The 19,573-nt window shown below is 45.3% G+C and overlaps 1 protein-coding gene across 6 annotated transcripts in view; it reads left to right on the top strand.

Annotated features, from left to right (window-relative positions):
* LOC147632856 (uncharacterized) overlaps positions 1 to 19,573 on the top strand; it is a 62,298-nt gene that overhangs the window by 21,283 nt on the left and 21,442 nt on the right. For 5 of the 6 annotated variants that reach the window (XM_086807728.1, XM_086807727.1, XM_086807724.1 and 2 more), the window contains one exon: positions 8,228 to 8,709. In XM_086807728.1, the coding sequence (XP_086663854.1) occupies positions 8,228 to 8,709 (482 nt within the window). Of the gene's footprint in view, positions 1 to 8,227; positions 8,710 to 19,573 lie in introns of those variants that run through there. The other variant, XM_086807730.1, reaches the window with a different exon arrangement.

Genomic DNA, 19,573 nt, shown 5'->3' with positions numbered 1-19,573 from the left:
ACCTCATCCTCACTGCCACCTGCATGTGACACATTGATTTCTTCAATCTTGACTGCACTTTTGCCCTTTGGCTTTACATCTTTGGCTTCATCCTTCTCTTTGTCTTTGCCTTTTCCCTTTTCTTTTTGATCATTTTTCCATTTGTAGCATTGCTTTTTAATGTGTCCCTTCTTGCCACAATAATGGCATTCCAAATCCTTTTTGGAGCGAGACTCGCTCATTCCCCTTTCTTGGCTTTTCCCCCTTTGCTGGGATCTCCCACGTGCATTCATTGCATTGGACTTTCCAACAGAGTTGTTTTTCCTGTTCATCTCTTCTTGAAGAAGAGCATCCTCAACATCTGCATATGACAGCATAGCATGCGAATTGCTAGTGGCTGTCCTGAATGTGTCCCAACTCTCTGGCAAAGTGCATAACAAAAAAGTGGCTTTGAACTCATCGTCCATTGCCAACTTTTGATTAATGACTTGGCTGACAATACCATTAAACTCATTTAAATGGGCTGTCATAGACGCCCCTTCCTTCATCTGAAGACCTATGAGTTTCTTCAACCAATACACTTTGCTTGAGGCACTTTGCTGGGCATACAAGTCCTGCAATCTCTGCCACATTCCCCAAGCTGTCTTCTCTTCACGAATGCTGAAAAGTAATGAGTCTGACACAGACAACATGATAGTAGATCTTGCCAGCTCATCCATATCTTCCCACTCTTCAGCAGTAAGAGAAGCGGGCATCACACCCCTTTCTTTGATAGGCTTGTGCTGCTTTTTCTGAAGCAACACATTGTAGCACTGGGTTTGCCAAATATCATAATTATGCGAGCCTTCAAGCTTCTTGATGTGAAGCAATGAAGAGCTCTCACCTGTGGTTGCCATAGCAAAATGCAACCTGTCAATGCCTGACTCCCTGCAAAATGTGCAAACACTGCACCAAAAGCACACAAAGTGCTCACAGTTTTTCTCCCAAGCTTTATCTCCCACTGCGGAAGCAAGAATGCAACCTTTTCTCCCACTTTATGTGATGAAATCACCAAAATCTGGTTGCTGCAGATTTTGGACAGCACCTTAAATGTGCTCTGTTGCCCTTCCAAAGTACTGTACAGCAGTACCAAGTGCTCACCAATGATGTACCAAACCTGTACCGGCAAGTACAGCAGCTGAAATTGAACCTTTTGGTCACTCAAAACAGTGTACAGCCATGCCAAAACTTGCACAAAGCTGTGCCAAATCTGTACCAGCAGGTACAATAGCAATAAATGCTCTCCTGGCTGTCCAAATGAGTGAAAATCAGACTTTTACAGTCCCGAACGCTGCATAAAACAGTCCCGAACAGAAATTGGGCAAAAGCCCCTTGACTGCAAGCTGATTTCTGAGGATTCAAGGCATAAATGTCTTGCCTGCTGCTTTGCCAAGCTCAACAAGCATACGAACTTGAAAAGCCCCTTGATTTAAGATCAATTTTTGATCATACATGGTACATTGACGCACATGAAGGCATCCAGAGTGTTCACGATGCTTCCCCCTGGCCACATATACATCCAAATAATGAAAGCCCCTTGATTTACAGGCACATTGAGTGCTTGTAAGGCATCAACACATTATCCACAGCATCAAATGCGATTGCCTGCGTGCAAATCAACCAAATCGGCACAAAAGCCCCTTGATTTGCACTGCAATTTGCTGCAATTTTGCCCAAATGTGCGATTTTTCACATTATACAGCATGTATGAGTGCTTAATTGCACAATTACATCAAAAGCCCCAAATTTCGACATCCAATTTCCTGCAAATTAATCCTGATTGTGACCAATTTCCTGCAAATTGATCCTGATTGTGACCAATGTCACCCAATTTTGCCAATTTTGCTCAAAATTGAGCAATTCGACACCGGTATCTGCTCAATTGTTGATTGTACTTGCTCAATTGCAAATCCCAAAAAAAAAAATGAGGAAAATACCTTGTAATTTTTTGATTTTTCTTCAATTTGCAGGCTGAATTTTGTTGTTGCAGGAAAAGAGGGTGATGATGCTCTGCTGTTCTGTGCAGGTGGGAGCTCCTTGCTGGGAACGATGCCTAAGAAGGCACGGGCTTCAGGACTGCTGCTCTTGTGATTTGCTACGGGTACTGCCCTGCGCTCGTTTTGTTACACCTCCGCTCGAGAGTTTTACGCCTTGTGGCCAGGCGTTAGTATATGCGCAGCTATACCTTGCGGTGGCCAGACCTCAACCAGTCACTCAAGAGAGGAGTCGGCTCGCTGCTCAGAAGCGTCCGTGGTGGTCACTATTGCGACCAGCAGGCGGCGTGCCTCATTAACAGCACTCCTGAGGTGCTGTAACTTCAACGCCATTACGGACGGAGTTGTTTATGTCACACTGCTCTCTGTCCTCCGTCAGTTCGTCTTTTTGTTGCAATAGTACTCCAGCCTATCAGTGATCTGTGACTCGTGAGTGTTGGGCGCTGTGACCCATCTGAGGTCTCTCTGCTTCGCACTACCGACAGGAGTCTCACCACCACACCGACCACTCATGACGCATGAGTCCTCACGGGACAGTCTGAACGGAAGTGCAGCCAGCAGCTTGAAGGCGCACAACTGAAAATGGGTAGCTCCAGGAGTGACTAGCTCTGATACCAGTTGTGTGGGAGAAACAGCAATTAGGGTTAGGTCATGTGGGAGACATACACAGAGAAGCACAAGGGAGAGAGAGAGAGAGAGAGTTGTGGGGATAAGTCAACTCATCAATAGCATGAGTGTGTGACTCCCCTATCACACATGTATATTGCACTAGTACACATAGTGCACTTAGTACATTAAAAGTACTAAGTGTACTATGTACTATAACTTATGGGCTTGTACACACTATAAGGGTGGGCATAACGCCTTTACCCCAACAAATATGCCTCAAAGGGAGTCATGTTCGGTACTGAAGTCGTTGGAGAACGGTTGAGGATATGGACAGCCGTAGCCACAGCCTCTCCCCAAAGTGGACGAGGAAGATCACGATGCTCCAGCATCGTCCTCGCCATCTTCACCACAGTCCTGCTCTTTCATTCTACTACTCCATTCTCTGACGGCAAACTTGTATTGGCCAGCTCCCTCTTGATACCATGTTCCGCACAAAATCTCACGAAAGCATTAGAAGAAAATTCACCTCCTTTGTCAGCCCGAAGAGTCTTCACCTGCAAACTAGACTCTTTCTCCACCATCACATGCCACTCCTTGAACCGAGCAAAAGCTTGGTCCTTCTGTGAAAGAAAATAAACCCATGTGAATCTGGAATGATCATCAACAAGCAGCATGAAGTACAAAGAACCTCCCAAAGATGCTGTCTGCATGGGTCCACACAAGTCAGTGTGTACCGACTCCAATGGTTTCAAAGCGTGCTGCCTGGAAGCCTGCTTCGGAAAAGATTTCCTGTGCTGCTTACCATGTATGCAAAAACTGCTGTGTCCTTGCCTGCTGCCAACATCTGGCAAACTAACCACCATACGGTCCGGAAAGCTCGCACGCAACGCATCCACATTTAAGTGGCCAAACTGAAAGTGCCACAAGTCACCAACTTGAGAACCTGTCAAAGAGGAGAGTGCTGAGAGTTTGTATATACCATTCTCTACGCCGCCTTCCCAAACAACCTGGCCAGTCTCGCGGTCTCGTAGAGCAACAGAATGCTCCTCAAACTCCACCCGGAAGCCAGTCTTGCATACCTCATGCACTGACGATAGATGAAAACCAAGTGCTGGGACGTAAAGAACACGAGAGGAATGCTTCCCCCCTCTGCCATCGGGAATGATCTCCATCCGGCTGAGTACTGAGAGGTTAAATGTGACAGCAACGTTATGGCCATATCCTCTGATGATATCTCTTTCCCAGCTTGGAGAACTTCCTGCTGAAGAGCCTGCAGCTTGTTGATGTGCTCCCGCATCGTCGACGACTTTGTAGGATTCATCACCTGCATCTGAACTTCCAAGGAGATCCTCTTCATGGGCGATACCCTGTTGTAGAGAGAAGCCAAATGTTGCCAAATACCTCTGGCCAGCGTCATATGCTTGATATGATTGATTACCTGTGGTGTGCAATTGAGGAAGATGAAAGAACGGGCTGTGGCATTGACACGATCCCATAAGTGTGCCTGTGCCTCTCGTACCTTCCGAATAGAGGGTAACTCCCCTTCCTCTAACTCTGGCCGTGGAACCCTAACAACAATGAAATCAGCAAGGTCGTAAGAAAACCCTTTGTTTGTGACAAATGTGCCTTTAGCCTGGTGACACTGCCATGGTGCTTATTAGCACAAAAGTTGCATTTCCACTTTTCGGAGCCCAAGCCACCATATCTAGACCTGAAGGTGACATTGTTCCAAAGAGAATCACCTGTTCGAGGCATCCTACAAGGCGGGGATAAATGCAGATTGTTGGCCCTGCAAGTGCGACACATAACATAAAGTAATCTCATTTTATGATTCATGATTTTAATTGTCATCTTGGCCAACAATAGAGCAAGGGGAAGAGAAGGTAGATAGCCTTAGGCCTCAATAGAGCAAGGGGAGGAAGATATGCCATAAATATTGATGGAAGAGAAAAAAACGTGCTGCTTTGTGAGTTGTGCAGAGAAAACCAACATAAAGCAAAAACATGACATTACCCCTTTAGAAGACCTCCACAAGGCCCAAGGACACCAAGGAGTAGGCGGGCTGACACGGGCGTTGATTCGATGGCAAGCTGGCACACAAAACGACGAAAAAGTACAGGTGGCCGCCGTTGGGAAATGCGCACAGAAAAGGTACGAAACGATTTGATGCGACGGGCTGTAGGGTATTAAAATATTCATGATGAATAAAAAACGTGTTTCGACGTTTCGTACGTTTCAAACCTGTACGAAACGCGTTTCTATGCAACACTGGTGGCGAGTATGCCTGCACCCAGATATGTTTCTTCCGCTTTGCCTTCTAGGGTTAGGGTTCGTTGCTTTGTCTTGCTTTTCATGGCTGTTTTGCAGGTTTCCTTCTTGGAGAGATCTCGGGATTTGACAGTGGTATCAGAGCCTCTCTGGGAGGAAGATGCGAGCGGGGCACCTTCGGGTGAGCTCTTTCTATGTTTCCTGCAGCGTACATGTGTAGGTTTGTTGCAAGATGGAGAGAGAGAGAGAGAGAGAGAGAGAGAGAGAGAGAGAGAGAGCTGGTGGCTGTGCAGCCCAGACTACTCGGACAGTCTTCTGTCCAAGGGTAGGACAGTGTTGGGCTTATGGGCAGTGAAAGGGCCTAGTTCGAGTGCGGGCAGATCTGGGAACAGAGGCTGCAGAGATGGCGGCCAACCTGGGGGGCGTGAGCAGGCTGAGGTGACATGCAAGAGCCCAGTTTTGATCGTATGCAGCCTGTGGGTAGGAAAGAGGGTTCCACCTGGGCTCGGCCAGGTCAAGGTGACCTGCGACTAGTGGGTAGCCCAAGAGTGTGGCCAGGGCGGGCAGGTCGAAGAACCCTACGGATACTAGGCCAGGTCAAGGTGACCTGCGACTAGTAGCCCAAGAGTGTGGCCAGGGCGGGCAGGTCGAAGAACCCTACGGATAGGCTAGGGCAAGGCATGGTGGACAGCCCAGATGGGCGTAGCCAGATCTGGAGGGGATTCCCCTCTCTCGATGGCGCAGGTAGGCAGTCAGGAAAGCAGGCCGAGTTGCTTTCTTAGGCAGCCAGTTTTTTTTTGAAAAAAAGAAGAAGAAGCAAAGTTAAAAACTCACCTGGCCATTAAGAACGAAAAAAAAACAGGGGTTTTTCCCTGAGCAGTCCAGCAGCGAGTGGGTTCCCACGAACCCTTTCTTCTCTTCTTTTTCTCGCAGAAGTTCAGACTGTTCTTCACAGATTTGGGGGTAAATTTTGACTCTCATCTCGAGGTGAAACAGGACAAGCTCGTGTACGGAATAAAAGGTGTACTTGCACGACCCGATGCACATGCTTTGTCGTATCCCTGATTTGAACCTACATGGTAAGAGGTATGCGTTCGTACCAAACACATGCTATATATGGAACGATAGTAGAAGCATAGTACTGTATCTTGTTTTGCTCGTATACGAAGTTGTTCTTGGTACACATAGGAGTTTCTACTCCAAGAATTTTGTGGACATACACACAAGAGTTAGTCATGGCCTTGTACCATGCAAGACATAAACCTAATACCCTACAGATATCGGAATGACCATTGTTTTCATTGTTGGGCTTTGATAGGCAAGACTTATCTGCATATGCAGGATTGAGGAATAGTTGACTACACATTGACATTGTGGCTACACGGATATTTGATAGAGGGCATCCAGATTAAGTTTACTTGTTGGGATCATTGTCAGATTGCATGACAAGACGGTTATGCGACAATATCAAATATGTACCTTTTCAGCCATACAGTCCTTAAGGTTTTGATGGTCCTCTAGTTTTATGTCCATAGCAAGAGTGTGTACAGATATTCACGCTATTCTAAGTGTACCTACCCATTCTTATACCAAGACTATTGAATCATGGTTATTCAAGCATTTGCGCTATGCACATAAGCTTTTGGAAGCAAGTTTTGGTTTCCAAGATTTTTTGGGTTTAGACAGATGCTTTGACTGCGACGCTGGTCAAGGTTGTTCTTCTTTGTGTACACAGATGTTGTCTAATCCTTGAACCGAGTTATGATCACTAGTCTCGTTCGGAGTTCTTCCTTTCGAGAACTTGTTTCAGTTTGTGGCACATGGTCAGCCATTGGCATTTATTGTTTTTGATAGATCACAACAAATCCACAAACTGGTGTTTTGTAGTAATCATAGCACGTGTATGGGGTGTATCATGGTGGTATGGGACACCATGATCCATCGCATGTTAGAGGGCTACGCCAGATTGTCAAGGCTTCATTCAGACTCTGCGCCTACAAACACAAGACTATCTCAATATTTTTGAGGGATAGATACTTTACTTTTGACACAGACAGCTATGATAGATGCTAGCTTGTGTCATAACCAGGTATGTTGGAACAGTTGTTCCTTTCATGTCCAAGGTACTCATAGACTTTCCGAAGTCTGTTTGGGAAGTTAGACTTCCGAGGTGATGAAGGACAGATTGATGATCTTTTCTAGATCGGTTCTTCTCTTGTTTGGGAAGAGACTACTGTTGTGTTCCACTTGGTTCAGGCTTCAGTAGTAAGTTCTGGGTTTTCCTAGTTTTGTGGTTTTTTCCAGACCAGATTTATAGAGTACATCAAGATGAAAGCATGGTAGCCAAATGGAAGATACTTTTGATTTCGGGAAAACTCTTTAGGACAATGGTTGCGTACCTCTGGTACTGGTAGCATTGTCAGCTTCGAGTTACCCAGATGATCCATTTGCTCCGGATTAGGCTTTTGTGACTAGGACTTGACGCTCATGTCATGTTACTTGAGCAGGTGGATCTCTTAGTCGGATTGTCCTTGAGACTATTGGTTTCCTCTGATAGAGGGTGTTTCTCTAGTGTTGCGAGTGTGACAACTTCTCCTTGGGTTCTTTCTCTTGAGCTCAAGAGTGAGCTCTTTTGAGGAAGGGGAGTATGTCATGTGCACGTTAGGGGCAGGCAGATTGACGAGCTAGAGTGTGATATGTTGTGGGCGGACATGTGCTTTTTGGTCCACTATTGATAGTGTGTGCTTTTTGGGTGTTCCTTCTCTATTTATTGGGGGGGAGGGGTACCAGTTGGGCACACATTGACGGATGGAGCACAAGAGTGCAGAGCGCGTGGAGCAGGAGCACCATTGCGGAGGAGGCCGTCGTCCTTGGGGGACAACCCTGGGTGGTAGAGGACACCGGATGAGGACGATGGCAGGGCACTCACGAGAGCATGATGCTCTAGCTCGTGGCTCAGTGGGGATGGCCAAGATTGTGAGCTTCGCTCACGGCTGTCATGGTTGGGTGGTGAGTATGCGCACCCAGATATGTTTCTTCTGCCTTGCCTTCTAGGGTTAGGGTTCGTTGCTTTGTCTTGCTTTTCATGGCTGTTTTGTGCAAGTTTCCTTCTTGGAGAGATCTCGGGATTTGACAGTTTTTGTTTCTATGTTCTCTACATCTCAGTCTCTGTTGTTTTGAAGTTCATGTTTGCGTAGAGGACTTTATGGAATCTAATATGCTTCTTTTTAATAATGTTTTCCTTTGAGTTGTATTCACCTTATGTATGTGTTTTAATTAGTTAAAGGGTAATAATCATAGTATCAAGATCTTATGACTGTTGTCTTTTGGCATTTTAGGTGTTCTGAAACCACCATCACATGACCCCGATCTTGGCATTGGTGTTGGGGCTGGTGCCTTATATATTCTCATTTCATGCCACGAAGAAATCAAAAGGCTAAATAAAACAGTGGAACAGATGGAGTACTTACTACAGGAAATGAGACAGCAAATTCAACATCATGAGAGGATACCTAGCTTGTCTTGTTCTGGAAGCCATAGTGTGCATTCAGCAGAGATCAAAACAGTCTCAAGTCAGATTTCAGAAAATTACATAGATCAGAGAAACAAACCTGTTGGTCTCACAAGACGCATTGATATGGGATTGGGTATGGAGGATCAGGCTTCTACAAGACTAGTGATGACAAAAGATCGAAGTGTGGAAAGCTGTCAAATGGCTGCGCTTGAAGCTGAGCTTGAAGCAGAGCTGGAGCTTATGGAATTTAACATTAATGCGAATGAATTCTCTTCTGATCAATCAATGGTACATTATGCTGGTGAGGTGGGCTTCTGATTTGGTTTACTCATGTAGTCGGGTTCACACTATAAACCTACCATTTTGTATGTTATAGTAGAAGAGTGCTTTCCCTTATAGCGTCCCATCCCTATTAAGTCTCGAAGCATCCTTGCAAAATAGCGCAAGCATTTTAAGTGTTTCTGTTCTGCTAAATGGTCAGCAATGACTATATCTAGATATGGGGCTAGAATGTAAGTAGGAAACCAACTGAAAAGGTATATGCAATAGTTGCAAATAGCTAATCTTAAAGACTAAATTTCTATCACTTAGAATGTCACATGCATCCATTGCTTCCATGATGGTACGTCCTAGAGTTCTCTCCCACCATCAGCTTACAGATATTCAGGTTGGTTTGTCTAGAATCAAATTAGTCTGATTATGGTTGATGGACAACCCCAGCAAGCTGAAAGATACAAGCTGAAGCAATGCCTCCCCTCCGTGACATTGTGCGCCATGCAAACAACTCTGTGACCTTTTGGTCCTGACACCGTGGTTCTAACCAGTATCCGAAGAGGTTGGACAACTAGGTGGACAATTTCAAACTAAGTGAAAGGGAGATTGTCCAATTTATTTTATTGCATGTCATACCTGCATGCTTCGAACTGTTTTCATGTGAAATGTTTTACTACTTGTAAGATATGTATGTCTAGTTTACGGATAGGGACGCCCTCTCATGAACCATGCACGTGCATCTGTATTCTGACCTTGCTTCTGGGTTGTAAAGAGGTGGTAGGTGTGATTCTAAACTCTTTGTCTATTTATACAAGAGTTATGGCTTATTTTTTGTTTTGCAGGTTCACACCTCATTTAAGTGTGGGGTTTGCAACTTCACACATCATTAAAGTGTGGGCGGACAGGTTATAAGTCACTTTGGTTCACCTCACACTTCATTAATGTGTGGGTGGACAATTTAATAAGTAAGTTTGGGCCTTTTATATCTTTCGGCTGGCCAAGCAATTAAAAAGGTGTCCTTTTTCATTAATGATGGTGTGGGCACCTGTGTGAGCACCCGAGAACTTGTGTGGGCACCCTCTCATTTATGGAGAGGTGTGGTCTCATGTGAGGTGGGCCGATTGGCGACCACCTTCCATATGAGCCTCATGACTCTATCTACTCTCACTCTCTCTCATTCACGATTATTGAAATCTCTACAAGGAAGAAATGAACAGAATCGTTTTTATGCAAAAACTGTTGTACCATTGCCATAGTTGCCCGTACATGTTGCTGTCTAGCTGAAATCCTAATTCTTCAAAAGCCCTAATTCAGTTCTTGGCCTTCCATGCAGACTTTGCCCCACTCAAGCACCTAGTAGAATGCGAGTGATGGATCATTCGTGTTCAGAAACCTTAATTCAGCTGAAAGCCCAATTTTGCAAAAACCCTAATTCAACTAAAATTTTAATTATGTCGAGAGAGCTTCACTACATTCTGTTGTCGACATTCTGGATATTCGCTGATTCAAACCTGCAAATTTGATCATGTTTATGGAGCTTCTTTTTTCTTTTTCTTTTTTTTCTTTACAGGAGACAAGAAAAACAGATGGGGACAGAGAGGCTTTTCCTCGCTGGCTGGCCGCTCTCGGAGGAAGGCTACCCCATACAATTGGGGGTGGGTGGGGTGCGTGGGAGGGGGGAACAACCAAACATGTGGCATGTAATGCCAAGTGACCTCATGGTCTCTACCTTGAGGAAAGGACCATTGATCCAGATCTGCAGAATAGCCTCACAGTGTTTCTGCATACACTTGGAACTGCCTCGCAACTTCTTCCACTGGCCATGGAAGGCGTGAATGGTGTCCGTCCATATGCTCTGGATGGACTCAATGGGCGGTGTGGTAGTGACCTCTATGGCCTTGCTGCAGCGAGCACACCAAATGTGTCATGCTGCAATGCTACTAATGATCTCCCACGTTTGACAAGTGCTTGTGGCACTCTTGCTGAAAACGGGGCTGCCATGATCCTGTGATGAGAGGGGAGAAGGGTGAGGCCTTGTCCCGTCTCCTCACATGCAAGGGCTGCTGCTGACTCAAAGGTCCAGGCAACCAACCTGCAGGTAATGGTGTGGAAAGATGCCTGATCCATGGTGAAGATGTGGAAGATTGACTGCCATACATGCTGCGCCTTGGGACAATCCCAAAGGCAATGACGTTGAGACTCCTAAGGGTGTCCACACCTAGAACAAACTGTCAGGGCCAGTCTCCAACTGCCAGCCAAGTGCCCATTGCCAAGCTCCTGTGAGCTATCTGCCAAAGGAAAAGAGTAATCTTCCGTGGTCAGAAGTTGTCCCACAGCTGTTTCCTGAGATTCTAGAGGAAACGCACAAGGATATCTTGGGTCTGCCAATGTATTGTTGCCGCTGGCATACTGTCAACCTCTGGCACGTGAATCCTACGGGCCAAACGGAATGTATACTCAAAAAAGGGGATGTCAAGGGCATCCTCTAGGGCGAAGTGGCCATGCCATTGCCACCTGCCTCGATCCCGCTGCAGTCTCATCAATGGTCGGCCCTCCCATAACCATAATCTCCATAATCTCTGTCTGGCCACTTTGGCCGAGGGAGGGTCAACTTGCTATGTGTGGTCCTGAAACCCGATCGCTCTCACTCTTTGTAAAGTGCAGCTCTTGAGGTCGTCTGTCGAGGGGGGGAGGGGCTCAATCTACCTTGTGGTACAATAGAAAAGGTCTTGAGGATGCCTCCATCTACACCATGGACCGCAATTGGGATATCATGTTTGGTAGATCATCCCTACCCCTTCAAGGGGAGAGGTGGGTTGAGGATCAGTGCGAGTCACTTTGGAGGAATGGAAGAGTCGATGTTGAAGGTAAGCATGTCTGTGTCTTGGATTGAACAATTTTTCAACGAAGCTCTGCTCTCGGGTGGGAGCCGTCTAAAGGTGAGCCACTCTCCAAGAGACTGTGCCGGTCCCTCGCTCAAAGCCCCCCAAGAGGCGTGCGGGCGAGAGCTTGCATGTGGCGCTAGGAAGGGTAATCAACGGTTTTCAAACCAAAGGCTGATGGAGTCTCTCCTCATCCAGGATTGGGGGAGATTGTAGCAGTCGAAATGAAATTTGGGCGTGCCGAGTTTACAAGTTGTTATAACTTGTCTGCCCTCATTCAAGTGTCATGTGAACGTGCCACTTACACATGGATGATAAAACCTCAGAAATAATTAAATGGGTCTAGGCAACATACTTACCACTCATAAAATACACCTTGTCTTGCCCCAATCATGTGTAAGAACATTTACCTATTGTCACCATTTGACTCCCTAAACAACAAGGTATCCTCAAATAAATGCAAAGATAGATCCTCACTGGATCTTTCTATGCCTTTGGACACCAGTTTGACTAGTGAATCACCCTCAGGATGTTCAATATTTGGGCTTTGCTGATATGATCAGTAGTCCTATGACATGGACTGATATTTCCAGAGGGGTGAGAGCTTTGCTGATATGATCAATAGCACGTCTGGCAGTGCTAGTGTGACTAGTAGGCTTGGAGGTGTAACCAGTATGACTAGGAACACTGGTGCTCGGGGTCATCTAGTATGACTAGATCCCTGGGTGAGATACATGGCTTGAGGACATGGGATTCATTTTGTGTATGTGTGAAGATAAAAAGATGTATTAGATGCGTGACTTGTTTGCGTGTTCTGCATGCTTGCTTATGTCCGGTCTTGTAGCGCTGGGGACGCCCAAAACTATTGGCTACGAGACTGTGTGGATGCCTTTACTTGTTGATTTGCGATTGGCTTTTTACAAGCACCAAAACTGGTTGTTGAAAGGCTCAAAAACCATATCTAAGGTTTACCACATTTATGCATGACAAAGGCAAGGTGCCTAGTGTAAATGCTAAGAACAAAGGGCAAATGGGTGGTGGTGATACAGGGCCTAAGGATGCAGGCAAAGGGAAAGGAAAGCAAGATGTATGTATTATGGAAGATGCCTTATCCGAGGACTCCACCCCCGAGCATCAAGGGAGTGTAGAGTTTAAAACAGGTATTAAATGGGTAAATTTGATGATTATCATGGGGATTTGCATGTAGATAAGGCATTTTCTTTTATATCTCAATTTGAGATAGCCTTTATGGAAGAAGACTATACAGAGAAGTCAAAGCTTCGACAATTGGGTCATCATCTTAAAGGAACTGGGAGCTCTTGGTGTTTAGCCGAAAAGCTTTTGGGCATAGCACCGAAGACTTGGACAGAATTTAAAGAGATAGTCCGCAAGCAGTTTCTACCTCCCCATTTCGAGAGAGAGATCATGAGGGAGTGAGATTCACTTGGGCAAAAAGAACATGAGAAGGTACAATCATATCATGCACGCTTTTGGAAAGTTTTCCTCAAAGTCTTACCTTTTCTACATATCTTTGAGGCAGAGAAGTTGAGAAAGTTTGAAGTTGGCTTACAAAACATCGATGTGTTATTGGGGATGCCTTGGCATGCATGTTTGAATCGAAAACCGGATTATAAGAACAAGAAGATAGTGATAACTCACAAGCATAAGAAGCATATCATTGATACAGGAGTAGCTGGGGACACTATTCGAGTTGTATCACATATACAGATAAATAAAGCAATGAAAAAGAGCATTTCCGCATACTTGATTTTTGTTCGTGATGTTGTAGAACATAATAATGTACATGTGGATGCTCTAGATGCAAGCAGGCTGAATTTTCTTCATGCATTTAGTGATTTCTTTGTAGACTCTCTACCAGCTATCATGCCACCCCCTAGACGTGAAGATCATATCATCGATCTCATACCTAACAATTCTCCTCCCAATAGGCTGGCTTACAGTGTTAGTGCTAGCTAACAGGAAGAGATCATGACACAGGTGAATGAGCTCTTAGAAAAGGGTCTTATTCGACCTAGTTCATCTCATTATTGCTCTCCTGTACTCCTTACTCAAAAGAAGGAGGGTTCTTTCCGGATGTGTGTTGATTACAGGGCTCTTAACAAAATAACCATTAAGAACTGTTTTTATATTCCTTGCATCGATGATATCTTTGATCGATCGCAAGGAACTTCATGCTTTAGCAAGATAGATATGAAGAGTGGATATCATCAAGTCAGAGTTGCACCCTAGGATGTGCATAAGACTACTTTCCGTACTTCTTCTGGGCTTTATGGTATTTGGTCATGCCTTTTGGTCTTACCAATGCTCCAGCTACATTTAACAAGCTTATGGGTCGCATCTTCCGAGAACACCGCAAATTTATTGGCACATTTTTTGATGATATCTTGGTGTTCTCCCGAAATGAGCAAGAACATATCAAACACTTGACCATTGTGTTTGAAGAATTAAGGAAACACCAACTCTTCATAAATGCTAAGAAGAGTGAGTTTTTCCTTTATGAGATCCATTATTTGGGTCATATTGTTTCTAAAGATGAGTATGTATGGATCTAGAGAAGGTTCAGGCTATAATAAACTGTACTCAATCCAAGAATGTACATGAAGTACGAAGTTTTCTTGGCTTATGCTCATATTATAGGAGATTCATAAAGCATTTTGCTCATAAGGCACCGTCCTTGAATGATTTAACTAAAAAGAAGACTACATTCATTTCGGAAGAAGTAGAATCCAATGCTTTTCTAGCACTCATGAATGCCATTGCAACGGAACCCGTGCTTATTGTGCTTGATCTACAAAAGGCTTTCTCAGTTGAACGTGATGCATCGGGAGAATGTATTGGAGCTGTCCTCAATCAAGAGGGACATGGAGTAGCCTATGAAAGCAGACGTTTGCAAGGTGCCGAGAAACATATGGGTGTTTATGAGTAGGAACTCATGGCTGTAATTCATGCTCTAAAGGTGTGGAAACACTACCTTTTAGGAGCTGAATTTACAGTAAAGACAGATCATCAAAGTTTGAGAATCTTTCTTACTCAAATAAAGCTTTCTGAGAAGCATATGCGGATGGCCAACTTTCTTTCCATGTTTCATTTATAGATCATTCATACCCATGGAAAGAAGAATGTAGTTGCCGATGTGCTCTCCCGAAAGCCATATGTAGCTGCTACTTTAGTCGCGTCACATGAGGGATGATGATTTTGCATTTTTATGGGCTGATTTGCAGTCCGGGACAGCACATATGCAATATGTATGTAAAGATGGATATCTCATGTATGCTAATAGAGATTGTGTTACCAAGATTTTAGGCAAAAAGTTTTGCATGAGTCTCATGCAGGGCACAGAGGAATTTTGCCAACTCAAAAGGTAAAATTCAGGAGGCTAAAGACCCCAGGGTTACTTCAGCCTTTACCCGTGCCAAATGAACCTTGGGAAAGCATAGCCATGGATTTGCCTCGTACAGAGTATGGCAATGATGCCATATGGACTATTATCGACAGATTCAATAAATAGGCTCACTTCATCCTTGTGAAGAAGACCATCAAGCCATACCACATGGTTAAACTTTTTCTCTCACATATTTTTAAGCATCATGGAATGCCTAAGTCGATTGTGGGTGACAGAGATCCCAGGACTACTAGCCTATTTTGGAGGGCTCTTTTCGACAATATGGGCACAAAACTCAACTTCTCGTCAGCTTTCCACCCTGCGATAGATGGACAGAGTGTAGCTGCAAATTCAGCCATACTTGATTTGCCTAAATGCTATTTTTCCTCAGCTTGCTTGTTGCATCCACCTCAACGGTAGCAACCCGTCTCATCCGCTCCTCTATAGTTAGCACCCAAGGGTGCGGCTTCTACCATCCATGTCGTCACCCTCCGTGCACACTCATTATCAAGCAACTCCCCTTGGCTTTTAACGCCCATTATTTGTGCACACACGCACATGCACAGAGAGAGAGAGAGAGAGAGAGAGAGAGAGAGAGAGAGAGAGAGAGATGAAATGAAATGAAATGTTATATTAACGTCTTCAAAAGGCCATAATGACCTATGAGACCAAAAGTTACATCATGGTGGATCTGATACAATGTCTGGATAAAAAAACCCAGAAAATGAAAAATAAAGATGATACTACTGGCACCTAGAAAATGAAACTGGAACTGGAAGGTACACTATGGAGGTACCTCCATCTCATAATATGTGCCGCATCGGACACTGGCGGATCTCCTCAATATCCTCTGTGGTCAGCACCCTGACTGGGTGTCCCGCATGCCTCGCAAGAATAATCCGAATCTGCCGCTGCAACCTCCGTCTATGCTGGGATGCCCTCCTCCGTAGTCGTGGGCGTCTGGACCACACACGCACATGCACAGAGAGAGAGAGAGAGAGAGAGAGAGAGAGAGAGAGAGAGAGAGAGATATTAACTTTTGCAAAAGACCGCAAGGGTCTATGAGACCAAAAGTTACGATGAATCCATGAGTAACTGAATCATGGAATAACAAACTGAAAATGAAACAAGAACTAAACTAAAACTGAGCTATCACTAACAAAATTGTCAAAGAAAACCCATGTGCTACACCTAGGCTCAACTGTAAAAGTGCAATACATCCTCTAAATAGAGATACAATCCACAGGGGCAATAAGTGTGTGACAGGGTCAAGTGTCGGGGGTGGTCGTCGCTGACTGGGCAATAGGCTCTGAATCTGTAATTGTGTAATGGCTGTCTAAGTCCACAGTTCGGAGTGGTGCACTCTGATATTGTTGAAGGATCTGCTGAAGCTAGAGCTGGCGAGGGGATGATACTCTCGGTTCTCTTGGTCGTGGCCGTTTGGATCTCCGGATTTGAGTAGCTTTCTCCAGGGAACCTCAGGTCATGTATACACTGCTTGGTCTGTCTCATTGGCTGGTCATCCTCAGATGGCTCTCTCTAGCGCTTGGTGGAGGTGGGTGCAAAGAAGCTAGTGATTGGTAACTGGGATGTGTATGTGGGTTGCCTCTGTCTCATGTGAAGTAAATGGTCTCTGTGGCGTCTGATCTCTAGTAGGTAAATCCCCAAACCTCACTGATGTGGATAGTCTAGAACTTTTGTGAGAGACCTAAATCCCTCCCAAAGAAGGACAGAGGAATCTCCCTCAGATTGCATGATACATTGGGCATTTGCATATGTAGTGCTCCTCCGTCTCCACCTCCACTGTGCATAGCAAGCAGAGCCTGTCCTACCTGGGGATATCTTCTGCTCTCCTTGTCTCCACTCTGAGCTTGTGTGTGTGTGTGTGTGTGGGTGTGTGTGAGGTAGCCATGTGGCTAAAAGCTTGTGACATTGTACAAGTGCCATACAGAGATAAAATACATGGTCCCTATCAATGAAGGGAAATCACTCCATCGGGGCTGTGCCAGTGACCTCATAATGGCCTCTAGCATGGTATTCAGCATGTATCTCGCGGTACAGGCTGAGTACATCGTCTAAAGCAGCACATTAGACTTCATTAGGCTTCATAGGCATTTTTGGTGGCAGCTGACAACAAGTAGGTGGCAGCCGACAAGTATTATGAGCATTTATGGCATTTATGGGCAGGTCGTGAGCATCTAGGAGCTGGCCGACCAGCATCATTCACACATATATATAGAAGTGCATCAGATTCAGTCCAGCATCCAAGCTTCTCTTCAGCGTTTTCCCCAAGAGACAAGGGAAGTCAACGGGACAGCCCATGGTCTCATCTCTTCTCAGCGTTTCTCATCCATGGAGCAAGGGAGAAGCAGATCAGCAGTATAGCCAGCATATGCAGCACATAGTTTATCATTCCTACCATCCTACATAGAGGGAAGCCGGCATCAAAGGGTGGACCTCAGCATTGGAGCAAGGAACAGTCCTCATCATCAGCATTCATCATATCCCCCTCATCCTGAGAAAGATCTTCATCTAGGACAGCAACATAGATCTATTTAGATCTCATTGTAACCCATTCATCTACTATAGCTGCATTGCATTGCATTGACACTATTTGTCTATCTCTTAAGCATCATTAAGTGAAGTTTAGTTAGCCGAAGGTTGTGATTACTACGATCAATCCCTCTATGCATCTGTTCCATCTAGTCCACAATCCATTCCTGCCCTGACTCTGAACACCGTCTTGGTCTTCATTCCTGAGAAATGAGTCTCGCACTCTCACATCACCCTTGGAGGATAAACCTCCCTTGGGACTGTTGCCCGAGAACCTATCTGGCTCACAGGTTTGCCATCCCCTTTGGCTTTGTGGCACACCACCAACAAACCTCGTGGGAGCTCTTCCTGATTCTGTGTTCCTTGCCTTGAGCTTCGTATCCGTGTACTTTCCTCTACCTTGGACCTGTACATCTTCATATGGGACTGAATCAGTGTTTAGCTTTGCTAAGCCTGATGCTCTAATACCAATGTAACATGCGGAAGCTCTGAGAGTCTTCTTTCGGCCCTAAACACTCTTGGCAACATGCTGATGCAAACGCAGATAGAGAGAGAGAGAGAGAGAGAGAGAGAGAGAGAGAGAGAGAAAATGAAATGAAATGATATATTAACGTCTTCAAAAGGCCAAAATGACCTATGAGACCAAAAAGGTTACAACAATTGGTGGATCTGATACAATGTCTGTGTAAGGAAAGCTAAAAACAACTAAACAACTAACTGAAACTGAAACAACTATGAGGAAAAGTACGGTACCAGGAACTCCTAATGGATAACATCTAGGAGGAAAACTCCAGCAACAAAGGTAAGCATCATACACATCACTATCCAAAGATGTCTCTCATCGGTCGATGGCGGATATCCTCAATGTCCTCCATGGTGAGTACTGTGATTGGACGTCTCCCATGCCGTGCTGGAAATTCAGTATATTGCTATAGTACAAAAAGGTACTCTTACACACAGCCCTAGGCTGCCTTGAATAAAAGGTGAATAACACCCAAAACTGTCCCCCTATGGGGCTGCTGGTCGGCCAGCCCACAGTCCACAACTTCCTTTTCAGCGCTGCCCGGCCAGAATATTCCCTTGATTAAGATGCGCCGGCTGCAGCCTTCCTCCGTTAAGCCGACCCCCCTGATCTGGCTCCTAACGCATGGTCTAGAAGCCCCTCCAGGCCTTGCTCTAAATCCACCTTTGTCCTCTTGTGCTCCACTTCTGGTTCTTCAAAGTCTTTATCTGGCTGCCTTTTCTGGATCAGCGTCTGAAGTTTGTCCATGGCATTGATCATGCACGACATCCTAGAAGTGTGCCTTGAAGGATCTCTTGCATTTGGAGCTGTCACATGGAAGGCCACCTGAATCTGGTAGGTCTCGATGTTGGGTGTGCTAGAGCTGGAGTGCTCGATCCGGTGTAACTCCTGGGAGTGGTGCTGCCTCGTCTATCTGGAGGGTCCTTTGGACCCATAGTATCACACGATCTGCCACAAGAAGCTAGTGATGGGTCATTGTGAGGTGTTCGGCTCGGGTTGTGGTCTTTGTGAGAAGTAGAACTCTAGGTTGGCGTAGCTTGCTGGTCTTGGAAGTCAATGATCCTAAAGAGTGGGCTGAAACCATCTCTAAAGAGGCAATGAAATCTCCCCGGTATCTCATCATACACCGGGCATCTGCAGATGTAATGCTCCTCATACTTGGTGTGGTGTACCGAGAAATCGAGGTCAGTTCCAAGGGAGCAATCGATGTAGCATGAGTATGTAGATAGAGGAGGTCGGTTCAGGATGTGCGTGTTAATATCCTGATGGGTAAGGAAGGGGCACATCCAAATTCTAGTCAAAAGGTAGCAGGAATCACTGGGTGACCTTGGCATACCAAACTCTGTCTTGTCCCTGCTCAGGTGGTCATTGCATGGATGGAGGACTCCAGTGCCATCTTGGGGAGTCTCTGCCTGTCCAAGGTGTGGACACAGTAAAGACACATCACAGTCTTGAAGAGTGCATCTACTACCAGGGGTCACCGATGAACGCTGCTAGTATGATGGAATGCAATATGGAAGCTTCATGTGGGAAAAC

Source organism: Cibotium barometz, chromosome 13 (assembly GCF_041138505.1).
Source record: "Cibotium barometz isolate CiBa-2024 chromosome 13, ASM4113850v1, whole genome shotgun sequence".
Taxonomy (NCBI): domain Eukaryota; kingdom Viridiplantae; phylum Streptophyta; class Polypodiopsida; order Cyatheales; family Cibotiaceae; genus Cibotium; species Cibotium barometz.
The sequence above is the reverse complement of the archived record's forward strand: the minus strand, read 5'-3'. Positions and strand labels throughout refer to the sequence as shown.